This window comes from Somniosus microcephalus, chromosome 1 (genome assembly GCF_052327205.1).
Source record: "Somniosus microcephalus isolate GS21.2 chromosome 1, FLI_Smic_1.0, whole genome shotgun sequence".
In the NCBI taxonomy this organism is placed as follows: Eukaryota; Metazoa; Chordata; class Chondrichthyes; order Squaliformes; family Somniosidae; genus Somniosus; species Somniosus microcephalus.
Window position 1 is genome coordinate 438,097,905 of NC_140987.1, and position 12,388 is coordinate 438,110,292.

A 12,388-nucleotide genomic window follows, 5' to 3' on the forward strand; every position below is an offset into this window, starting at 1 on the left:
CTTTTTCAAACAGCTTTAGGTACAAAATACATGGACAATAAAACATCGACGAGGCCAGAACTTTGAACTTTCACATCCCAATGGCTGGGGTGTGACAGAATGATGGCTGTGAGAATCAAGGTTACAGTTAGTGAAGCAAGTCCTCAGCTAGAGCAATCGGATTTCGGATGCCCGACTTTTCACTTTCAAACCCTCAAGAAACCAAGTACAGAGGTTCGGAAGATGTCTTGAGCTGCTTCTTGTACTATGTAGAGAGCCACGGCAGCACCGTTGGTTCCAGTTCCCAACACATGCACCTTGTGTAGCCAGCGTAAGCCTGCTGGGATTTGCCAAGGCCTGGCTGACATATTTACTGGGTCTTCCTCGCAGCCAGCCTTACTGAATCTAAGAATCTTAGTGAATCTAAGGGTACAACTAGCAGGAAATACCGAACAGGCTGGAGCCTCTTTTCTCCAGGAAAAAAAAGCCGAGAGGTGACCTGATCGAGGTCTTTAAAATTATGAAGGGGTTTGATAGGGTAGACGTAGAGAAGATGTTTCCACTTGTGGGGGAGACCAAACTATTGGTCATAAACAATGGTCCCTGTGATAAAAATAATAACTTCCGGGAAGTTATGTCATCACTTCCTGTGAACTATGAACTGTGTACATACCTCACTTCCTGTCATGTGTCACTTCCTGTTGGACTGGTATAAATACTGGTCTGTTCAGTATTGTAAGAGGCTTCTACCAGAGGCATGGTAAAGACCTCTCTTGTATATAGTGTGTTTATAAGTTACTTAAAGCTTACTTTAAAGTTACTTGATGGTAAGCCTCCTTTTTCTTACATCAATTTAAGTAACTTAGTATTTACACTCACGAATACTAGACCTTCGGACAAACTCGGAATTAAGGATCCAGGGAACCACCCATCATGGAGAAAATCCTTAGACCTATTCGTCTGGACTTGGACCCGAATGCACCAGCAGCTGGCAGGGTATGGAAGCATTGGTACCGTACTTTTGAGAATTTTCTGGATGAATGTGAAGCGGATGCTCCTGCTAGATTGAAGATACTTATCAATTATGTGACCCCAAAAGTGTTCGAATATGTTGATGAATGGGATAATTACGATGAGGTGATTCGGGCACTTAAGAAACTGTGTGCAACGACACCAATTACAGCTGCTTGCCCACAGAACCTGTCTCATGCTGCCACAAAAATTTCAATTAAAGGGCATACCTTAGATGCCTTAATTGACTCAGGAAGTACTGATAGTTTCATTAAGGAACAGATTGTTGCGAAATTGAAACTACATGTCTTCCCATCGGACCAGGCAATTGCGATGGCCCAGTCATCACTTAATACCAGAATCTCCGGCTTTTGTGTTGTTGATATGACACTTCATGGTCGTATGTATCCCTCCACCTGACTTTCGGTGCTCAAGGACTTATGTAGTGATCTCCTCTTAGGACTGGACTTCCAAAAACAGCATAAGAAACTCACCATTGAGTTTGGTGGATCCAAACCCGGACTTACTATTTCTAATATACCGTCTAAATTACCATTTTGTGCATTATCAGCAGCTTCACTTGATGAACCCTCATTATTTGCCAGTATTCCGCCTCAATGCCAACCGATAATAACGAAATCGCGGCGCTTTAATCAGGAAGACCAATCTTTTATTGCGGCTGAAATCTCTCGACTTCTAGCAGAGGATGTCATTGAACCATGTTCGTCGCCCTGGCGGGCTCAAGTCGTCATTGTCAAGAACCCTCTAAAACCTCACAAACAGCGACTATGCATCGATTATTCGCAAACCATCAATCAATATACCGACTTGGACGCCTACCCATTGCCACGCATTGATGATATGGTTAATAAACTGGCCGAATACAAAGTGTTCTCAACTTACGATTTAAAAAGTGCCTATCATCAGTTACCCTTGAAGGTCTCAGATAAGCAGTACACAGCCTTTGAGGCTAATGGACGGCTGTACCAATTTTGTCGCCTCCCATTCGGGGTTACTAATGGAGTGGCTGTCTTTCAACGGGCAATGGATGGCCTGGTTAAGCAGGAAAACCTAAGGGACACTTTTCCCTATCTTGATAACATTACCATTGCAGGTCACGATCAACAGGAACACGACTCCAACCTCCAAAAATTTCGGGATGCCCTCCATCGCCGTAATTTGACCCTGAATGAATCCAAATCTGTTGAGTCGCAACCGACCATCAACATCCTTGGCTACTGCGTAGGCAATGGTATCATTAAGCCAGACCCAGAAAGACTTCGCCCGCTCCAAGAGCTCCCGTCACCTAAGAATCCGGCTTCTTTACGTCGGGCTCTCGGTCTGTTTGCATACTACGCTAAATGGATTCCTCATTTTTCGGACAAAATCCAACCCTTGCTGCATGCTAGATCATTTCCACTGGGAACAGCGGCTGTTGCAGCCTTTAACCTTCTCAAAAAACAGTTGGAGAAAGCGGCTCTTCACTCCATTGATGAGAATCTCCCTTTCGTGGTTGAATGTGATGCCTCGGAGGTGGCGATCTCGGCTACTCTGAATCAGGAAGGTCGTCCTGTAGCATTTATATCCAGGACCTTACAAGGTGCCGAGCTACATTATCCTCCGGTTGAGAAAGAAGCCACAGCCATCATAGAGGCAGTATGGAAGTGGAACCATTTTCTAGCTCGCCAGCACTTTACATTGATCACGGACCAACGATCAGTCGCCTTCATGCTCGATAATCGAAAACGAACCAAAATTAAGAATAATAAAATACAACTTTGGAGGATGGAACTGGCCTCTTTTTTGGTTATACCATTCTCTATCGGCCTGGCAAGGAGAATGTGGCCCCGGACACCCTCACACGGGCATTCTGCTCCACTATGTCATCCTCCACCCTCATGGATGTCCACAATGGTTTGTGCCATCCTGGCGTTACGCGCATGCTACATTTCGTACGATCACGGAATCTCCCTTTTTCCACTGGAGATGTAAAGAAAATATGCTCAGAATGCCGGCTTTGTGCGGAATTAAAACCTCAGTTCTTCCGCCCCTCAGATGGTATACTCATACATGCAACCCAACCGATGCAACGGCTTAGCATCGATTTTAAGGGCCCAGTGCCCTCTTCAACTCGGAACACATATTTGCTCGCCATGATCGACGAATATTCACGTTTTCCGTTTGCCTTCCCCTGCTCCAATATGCTGGTGTCCACCGTAATCTGCTGCCTTGAGCAGGTATTTTCTCTCTGTGGCATGCCGGCTTATATTCACTCAGATCGGGGTCCATCCTTTATGTCGAGGGAACTCAAGGACTACCTCTCAGAACGGGGAATTGCTACAAGCAAAACAACACCATACCATCCCATCGGAAATGGGCAGGTAGAGAGGTATAACGGTATCATCTGGAATTCCGTACGTCTCGCTTTAAGATCTCGGGGCCTACCAGACCAGCAATGGGAAACAGTGCTTCCGGATGCATTGCACTCTATACGGTCCCTGCTTTCTACAGCCACAAATACTACACCTCATGAGCGGTTCTTTGGATTCCAGCGTCGCTCATCTCATGGGACATCACTCCCGTCATGGCTAACTACTCCTGGACCTGTATTACTCCGAAGATACGTTCGGACGTCTAAAAATGACCCTCTTGTAGACGAGGTCGAACTAACCGATGCCAACCCCACCTATGCAAACATACGATATTCCGACGGCCGAGAATCTACCGTATCATTACGGGATCTGGCTCCCTGCCCACCAGGACCTAGTGGGACATCGGGTGATGGCATTTCACCAGGAAACTCTTGGGACCTATCGGGTACCCCTCTCCAGGATCCTGATCGGACACCAACTAGCTTGGTGCCGGTAGAACCCCGTGCTCAAGGTTGCGACCCTCCCAGTACCACGCATGAAAGTACTGGTCTGCCACAGACCAGCTCTGCATCTCCCTCTGAACAGAGGCAGTCTGACTTTGAACCTATTGGGGCTCGTACTCGAAGCCATGATCTCCCCGACCCTTCACAGGGCAATCCAGGCCACACGGACTCTGGCCAATGGCCAACCGCATGTAAGCGGACCAGCGACCCTCTACGACGGGAATCCAAACGGGTGCGACTCTTCCTTGTTCGGCGGCTGCGGACCAAAAGGTAGACCACAGCCTCCTAAACCTGCAGGAGGGAAGAATGTGATAAAAATAATAACTTCCGGGAAGTTATGTCATCACTTCCGGGAAGTTATGTCATCACTTCCTGTGAACTGTGAACTATGAACTGTGTACATACCTCACTTCCTGTCATGTGTCACTTCCTGTTGGACTGGTATAAATACTGGTCTGTTCAGTATTGTAAGAGGCTTCTACCAGAGGCATGGTAAAGACCTCTCTTGTATATAGTGTGTTTATAAGTTACTTCAAGCTTACTTTAAAGTTACTTGATGGTAAGCCTCCTTTTTCTTACATCAGTCCCCGTAATTTTTTTTTGGGTGCGTGGCCCCTTTAAGGGGCTGCGCGGCCCATTCACAGTTACATGCATGTGCAAACTTTAACATTGAAAAAGGCGGTCCCCGGCTGCGCGGGACCAGCACAGCGCTGCAGCTTATAGGGAACATTGATCATAAGTATTACATAATCGCGAATAAATCCAATAGGGAATTCAGGAGAAACTTCTTTACTCAGAGAGTGGTGAGAATGTGGAACTCGCTACCACAGGGAGTGGTTGAGGCAAATAACGTAGATGCAGAGGTGGAAGTGTAACTGCAAGGGCAGAAGTGGGGCGCTGAAATTTCGCTTGCTGTCATTTTGTTGGTCAGGCATGTACAGCATGGGATCAGTGAGCAGGAATGCCATGGTTATGTCAGAATCAGGTGCATTGGGGTTAATGGTGACATCTACAACCACCGTTTGCAATGGTGGTTAGAAAATTCAGGAGTAGAGGAGAAAAGTCACACTACATGGAACAAGTGACGACTATCACAGGAACTGTTAAGGGATGTCACACCTCGATAAACCATTTACCTCTCAGATGTATTATGGATGAAACACATGTGATATACAGCGACGATTAAACATTTCATGTTTAAATGTTTATTATACGTATAATACATATAATTTAAACCGTCATTAAAAAGGGAGAACATTATCAGAAGAATTGCTATCTTTGGCCTCATTAAGGACGTAAAAAAGGGGTTAACTCAAAGGATTAGAATCTAAATGTAATATTGGATACATGTCTTAGTTATTACATCATTCTGTTATTGCTTGAAAATGGTGAAACTCTGACAGATCACACGGTCTCCACAGGCTAATTTGTTGCAAAGAAATCTGTGATTTCATAGTCTTCCGTTACAGGAGAGAGGAGACTAAATTGAGCCATTTATGTTTGTGCAATAAAACAATCGGGACATGACCCAGTGAGAGTTAATCCAGTAATATTGACTGGTGTGAATACTTGCTCATAAGTTAGTACATTGGTTGAAAACGCAATCCTTCTCTTCTTTAGCACCTTAAATAACTGCTTAGACATCAAGTTTGTTTACAGATTGGGGTCATAAAGTGGAACTCTGCTGTCTACTACCAAAGATCATCTACAGAAGCTGATTTCAGTCTCTCTCTCTCTCGCTCATCTTTACTCACTGGACTATTTTGTTTTAGCACCAAGTAAACAAGAGTACTGGATACACGTGTTAGTATATTCGTTCAGAATCCGTGAAATGGTTAACTGAGTACACTGCCTGTCCAGAATGTACGTGGTCACACCTCCTAATCTCTCTTCCTTTGGTTCAGATGTTCATTTTCTCAGTGAAGCACCTTGGGACAGTTTTCTATATTAAAGACACAATATAAAATGCAAGTTTTTTTTTGCTGTTGCCTTACAAATGATTTTCGTGTCACTTATGTCTGTCGTGATGCTGCACCTTTCACGCCCATTCCATTGTTTCTCATTACCAGCCACCTATTCATTGGGTGCAGTCAATACCCGCAGATGTGACTTTGCCTGTCGTTAGAAAACGAGATCAGTAAAAATGAAAGCTAACTTTGTGTATTATCTTAAATGAGAGGGGATCTCATTGAAACTTATAAAATTCTAACAGGACTAGACAGACTAGATGCAGGATGGCTGTTCCCGATGGCAGGGGAGTCCAGAACCAGGGGTCACAGTCTAAGGATAAGGGGTAAGCCATTTAGGACAGAGATGAGGAGGAATTTCTTCACCCAGAGAGTGGTGAACCTGTGAAATTCTCTACCACAGAAGGCAGTTGAGGCCAATTCATTAAATATATTCAAGAAGGAGTTGGATATATTTCTTAAGGCTAAAGGGATCAAGGGATATGGGGAGAAGGCAGGGACAAGGTACTGAATTTGGATGATCAGCCATGATCTCATTAAATGGCGGAACAGGCTCGAGGGGCCGAATGGCCTACTCCTGCTCCTATCTTCTATGTTTCTATGTTTAAGGGCAGGTAATCATAGGATGAGTTATTAAAGTTTGAGACTTAAAGGGCATTTCTTTTTATAATTGGCTGCCCCACTCATACAACAACAAACCCAAATGAGCTCGATAACAGGTACAACCCCCGTTATTCAGCTTGACTACTAGTTGATTGAGATGTCACACAAAGTGTGACGTGAACAGGGGCGTGCACTCTCTTTGAAGTGATGGGTTCTTTTGAGCAGCCAGGCGAAGGTTGTGCTCGAGGTCAACCAGTGTCCTGTCACAGGCCTCTATGCTCCGTTCCCCTCAACCCCACCATTTGTTGCTTAGCGGGGACTGGTTCGTCTCGAAGCTCTTTCCCCTGATCATCCTCCTCAGTTCCTGGAGCTCCTCGGCCCCCAAGCTCTGGTCCACTCCCGGGCTGAGCCGATAGCTCAGGGGCGACACGATGTAGCCATTCTTGTACAGACAAGCCCGCTTGCAGAATTCGAACGTGCTGAACATCAGACCAAAGTACGGGACGATCTGTAAATTAAGAGCAAGGGGGGGTTACATCAGGCGGGCAAATGGCAAAGGTTTAAAAATGAATGCGACAGGTCCCCCTAACAAGTGTACTTGAGAGTCAAGCATGAGGGCATTTTATATGGCTTGCCCATTAGTGAGGGAGCTATAATATCTAGCATATAAAACATGTCTATGCTACACTGAAGGGCACAGTACATTGGAGAGCAGTGTGATGAGGAACTACTGCACTAAGAATGTCTCCTGGGATTGTAAAGAGGTTCCACGCAGGGATAATGCAAATAAAGCTTTTGATCCGCGTCTGTTTCTATAGCAGCTGTCACTCACAGGCCTTTTCCCACAGTTGCTGCATTCATGTGAAATTTATAAAACCCTTCAGCCTAATTCTGGACAATCTGGACATCGCGAACCATCCCCCACCTCCCCTCCATGGTAAGTTCTCAATAGCTCTCGTTAATAATAAAAAAAAGAGTGGCCACAGAACAGCCTCATATTGTACACTGGAAACAGATTATCGGACACTCTTCCCAAAGGAACAGAGCCTTGTAATAGTCCTAAAATTAGCTTCACGGGACACGCCAAGTGCATCGGCACAAATCCTCTTCACAGGAGTTTGAAGGTTTTGGTCTGAAGATTCCATTTGGCTTTTCCAGATGTCTTAAGGATTGGAACCAGGCCAGTTCCCAATGCTGGGTCATCACCATGTGGCATTTGTGCGTCCACATTACATCCAGACAGGTTCCATACGTTTGCTGGAATTTTACATTTGATCAGTCTTAGTTTCTCAAATGCTACAGTTAACTCTTTCTTGCTCAAGAGTAACATCTCCCCCCCCCCCCCCCCCAAATAAATTATTCCCATTCCCCATCCTTCTTCGCCTTTGAGTTCCTCTATTATGGTGCACCACCCATTGCGAGACGGTGGGGCCGATGGTAACTGGGCCAAGTCAGCTTTAAGGGGGCGGCAACGGCCTCAAAATGGAGTCGGTAGTCTTAGGCGGCCGGAGCGCCTGCCTGTTTCAGGCAGTCGGCCACTAATTATGCAAATCAGGGTCCTATGACATTGTTGGAACCCTGACGGCAGTGTTCAGGGACACCTGGGCGGAGCTTGTAACACACACGCTCTGCCCACGTGTCCTGGTGGTGAGTGGCCTGGCCTGTGGTCCTTAAAGGGGTCACTCCTGGCTGCTCCAAAAACCTTAAGATTAGAGCTCGGCCGTTCAGGGCCGAGATTGAAAGATTTTTTTTTTAGGCAAGGGTATGAAGGGTTATGAAACTAAGGCTGGTAGATAGAGTTAAGATGCAGATCAACCATGATCTAATTGAATGGCAGAACAGGCTGGAAGGGCTGAATGGCCTCCTCCTGTTCCTATGTTGTCAGGTCCTGGGACCTTTTCCTAAGATGGAGACTCTTGTAGGCGACACTAGTAACTCCATTTTAATGAACATATTTTAGATTTATGCTTTTATGCTCATCAAATCAAGGAGTGTCAATGTTTGGGATTAGGACAGTCTTCTCATTTTGCACCCCCCCCCCCCTCGCCCCGTTGTAAGGATCAAGGACCCACACGTCAGTTATCGCACTGTCAGGTGCAGACTGACGCTTCCTAAACTCTACCTTGCCAGCGAACCTTAACTCACACCCACTGCACCAATGTGAACTTCCCATTTCATACACCATACAGGACCCTGGTCGGGCCACACTCGGAGTACTGTGCACAGCTCTGGTCTCCATACTATATAAAAGGACATTGTAGTACTGGAGAAAGTGCAAAAGGGAGTTACAAGGGCGGACCCGAGCTGAGCGATTACAGCTATCGGGAAAGATTGAACAGGTTGGGGCTTTTTTCCTAAGAAAAGAGAAGACTTAGAGGAAACCTAATAAAAGTCTTTAAAATGATGAATGGGCTGGACAGGGTAGATGTGGAGAGAATGTTTCCAATTGTGGGAGAATCCAAAACTAGGGGCCATGAATACAGGATAGTTACTAATAAATCCATAGGGAAATAAGGAGAAATGTCTTTGCTCGGGGAGTGGTTAGAATGTGGAACTCGCTACCACAGGAAGTGGTTGAAGCAAATAACTTGGATGCTTTCTAGAGGAAACTAGACGAGTACATGAGAGAAAAGGGAATAGGAAGATATGCTGAATAGCTAAGATGAGGTAGATGGAGTGGGAGGAGACTCGTGTGGAGCATAAACACCAGCACAGGCTAGTTAGACCGAATGGCCTGTTTCTGTGCTGTGTATTCTATGTAATCCTCCAGTAACTCGTCTAAGTGTCTCTTCCAGCATGAGTGCTGAAAGCTATTCAGCTCTTGTGGGCATCACAGCCAAGCAAGATGCTTTCATCCACCGATGCAGACTTTCCAGCAGGGGTGACCGGACAGTGAACAGAAGAGGGAACCCTGGCTGATTTCCCCTCTCTCTCTCTCGTGTCCAGGAATGCAGTGGTGCCCCCCAGTGGTTGAGATCAGCTATCTCCGCAGCGACCAGGAATCAAACCTGGGACTTTCTTGATCTGTACGGTTCAGTATTGTGCAAAGTGATGCTTTTAGCGACTGAGCCTTTCACCATAAATCTGGGCCAGGACACCAGGAAGACCTCCCCTGCTCTTCTTCAAAATAGTGCCATGGGATTTTTTTTTTTTTTAATCCACCCAAGAGGGCAGACAGGGTTTAATGGCTCATCCGTCAGACAGCACCTCCGACATTGCAGCACTCTTTCAGTACTGCAGCGGCATGTTAGCCTAGAGTTGGACTTGAACCTATGGCCTCTGACTCCGAGGCGACAGTGCTACCACTGAGCCAAGGCAGACACCGTATCCAGTAACCTTCAGACTGTAACTCCTTCGACATCATCTGGAGAGTCCTCAATTTATAGAAAATAAATGTGATCCTTTTTTCTCCAATTTTCTGTCCTCATCTTTTCTTGCGCAGGTGTCAACTCCTGGCGGGGGTAGAGTTTCACGGCCTCCTGCAGCTTACCCAGGCTGCCATTATTCACGCGCGAGCCTGGACCAGGAGAGTTAGCAGGTTGTTCAACGGTAGGGCTGAGCCGATCTTGCAGTGACCTGCGCACTTCTGGTGTGCGCCACTGGATAGCCATCGGGCGTGGGGAAGCCGTGCTGGCTTTACCCTCTCCTTAACCCAGGGCTGTTGGAGCCAAGCGTAAACCCACAGCGCCATCAGGGCTGAGGCCAGCTAACTCAGCACAGACTGGGGATTGAACATGGGGCCTACCACCCGGTCTGTGTAACTCAGCCTCTCGCCACATACACTGGCTGAATCATCAGAGGAGCTAAACCTCAAAGTTTAAGTAATATTATTTTTGTACGATACTCAAATTCCCCCCTCCCCCACAATTGATTATTAATTACTGAATTTTAAAATATATATATTAATTACTGCTGTGAAATGTAAAAGACAATAACTACAACAACTTGCATTTATATAGCGCCTTTAACGTTATAAATCATCCCAAGGCAAAATTTGACATCGAGCCAGATAAGGAGATCTTAGGGCAGGTGACCAAAAGCCTGGCCAAAGAGGTAGGTTTTAAGGAGCGTCTTAAAGGAGGAGGAGAGGGAGGTAGAGAGTGGAGAGGTTTCAAGCCAGGAGCCAATCTGTGTGACTCCAACAGGTATTAAGTAACAGTTGAGAATATACTGACACCAATTTAAACAATAACAAATTGTTTTCATGTCTAATGGACAGTTCTCCCTTTAGACAAAGAGCTGTTACGTCGTCTGTAGTGGTTGCCTCGTGCACAGAGAAATCAAGGTCAATGTTAATGATAATGCCGGGCCGCACAATCAATGCATTCCTCCTGCTGCCCGTCCAGCTAACAACTACCGCTTTTATAGAGACGGTTATCACCTTCAGTAGGTTGGCCGTGAGACCATTCCATAGACTCAGGACACCTTTTGTCTTCACAATTTGCTTGAAACAGTCCGCGACGCCAGTAAAATGAACATCAACCCCTCCACAGTGGGGGAGCAGAGGACTCCGAGCCTACAACGAGAGATAAGGTGTTCACACACGGAAATTGAGAACAATGAATGCAAGGTTACCAAGACTGAACTCGGCAACAACAAAAACAAATTGCATTTTATATAGCGCCTTAATGTCCCAAAGTGCTTCACAGGAACGTAATCGGACAAAAATTGACACCGAGCTAAAGAAGGAGACTTTAGGGCAGGTGACCAGAAGTTTGGTCAAAGAGGTAGGTTTTACGGAGCGTCTTAAAAGGAGGAGAGGGAGGAGAGGTTTAGGGAGGGAATTCCAGAGCTTGGGGCCCAGGCGGTGGAAGGCAGGGCCGCCAATGGTGGGGGGGCGAAAGGAGTCAGAGATGTACAAGAGGCCAGAATTGGAGGAACGCAGAGTTCTCGGAGGGTTGTAGGGCTGGAGGAGGTTACAGAGAGAGGAAGGCGGCGAAGCCATGGAGAGATCTGAACATGAGGATTTTAAAATCAAGGTGCTGGTGGACTGGGATCCAAGCACAGGGGTGATGGGTGAACGAGTCTTGGTGCGAGTTAGGATACGGGCAGCAGAGTTTTGGATAAGCTTAAGTTTATGGAGGGTAGAAGATGGAAGGCCGGCCAGGAGAGTGTTGGAATACTCCGAGTCTGGAGGTGACAAAAGCGTGAATGAGGGTTTCGGCAGCAGATGGGATGTGGCAGGGGCGGAGACGGGCGAAAGTGCATGATTTCTCGGCCTGTACGAGGTGGGCGATTGAATTATTTATGCTTCATCCAGATCAGTAATCAGAATGAGTCAGATGGAAATTATTCTGGTTATTAAGGCTGATTAAATTACAATTATAGAGCAGGGACAGCGCAGTGACGGACATGTTTCACTTTAGTGCACAATTAGTACTAAACGGAAGTCAGTTCGATGCACAATTCATCGCCTATTTGCCACTGTAATGCTGGTTGGTACAGAACTGCTACAAACAGGCGAGTTTCAGCTCCCAGTGCTTGGGAATTAAACTCATTTATATTGCTCGGAACATCTAAAAGCACTCGTGGCAATAAAATAAAAAAAAAATTGCATTTCTATAGCGCCTTTCACAACCACCGGACATCCCAAAGCGCTTTACAGCCAATTAAGAACTTTTGAAGTGTAGTCACTGTTGTAATATAGGAAACACGGTAGCAAGCTCCCACAAACAGCAATGTGATAATGACCAGATAATCTGTTTTTCAGTGATGTTGATTAAGGGATAAATATTGGCCCAGGACACTGGGGATAACTCCCCCTTCTCTTCTTCGATATAGTGCCACGGGATCTTTCACGTCCACCTGAGAGAGCAGACGGGGCCTCGGTTTAATGTCTCATCCGAAAGACGGCACCTCCGCCAGTGCAGCGCTCCCTCAGCACTGCACTGGGAGTGTCAGCCTAGATTTATGTGCACAAGTCCCTGGAGTGGGGACTTGAACCCACAACCTT

The 12,388-nt window shown here is 46.2% G+C and overlaps 1 protein-coding gene across 2 annotated transcripts in view; it reads right to left on the bottom strand.

Annotated features, from left to right (window-relative positions):
• Positions 1 to 12,388, bottom strand: part of slc25a5 (solute carrier family 25 member 5) — a 57,809-nt gene that overhangs the window by 17,733 nt on the left and 27,688 nt on the right. Inside the window, exons 4-5 of one of the 2 annotated variants that reach the window (XM_086001235.1) lie at positions 10,817 to 10,951; positions 5,055 to 6,943 (exon numbers count right to left, since the gene is read on the bottom strand). In XM_086001235.1, the coding sequence (XP_085857361.1) occupies positions 6,725 to 6,943; positions 10,817 to 10,951 (354 nt within the window). In that variant the 3' untranslated portion in view covers positions 5,055 to 6,724. Of the gene's footprint in view, positions 1 to 5,054; positions 6,944 to 10,816; positions 10,952 to 12,388 lie in introns of those variants that run through there. The other variant, XM_086001254.1, reaches the window with a different exon arrangement.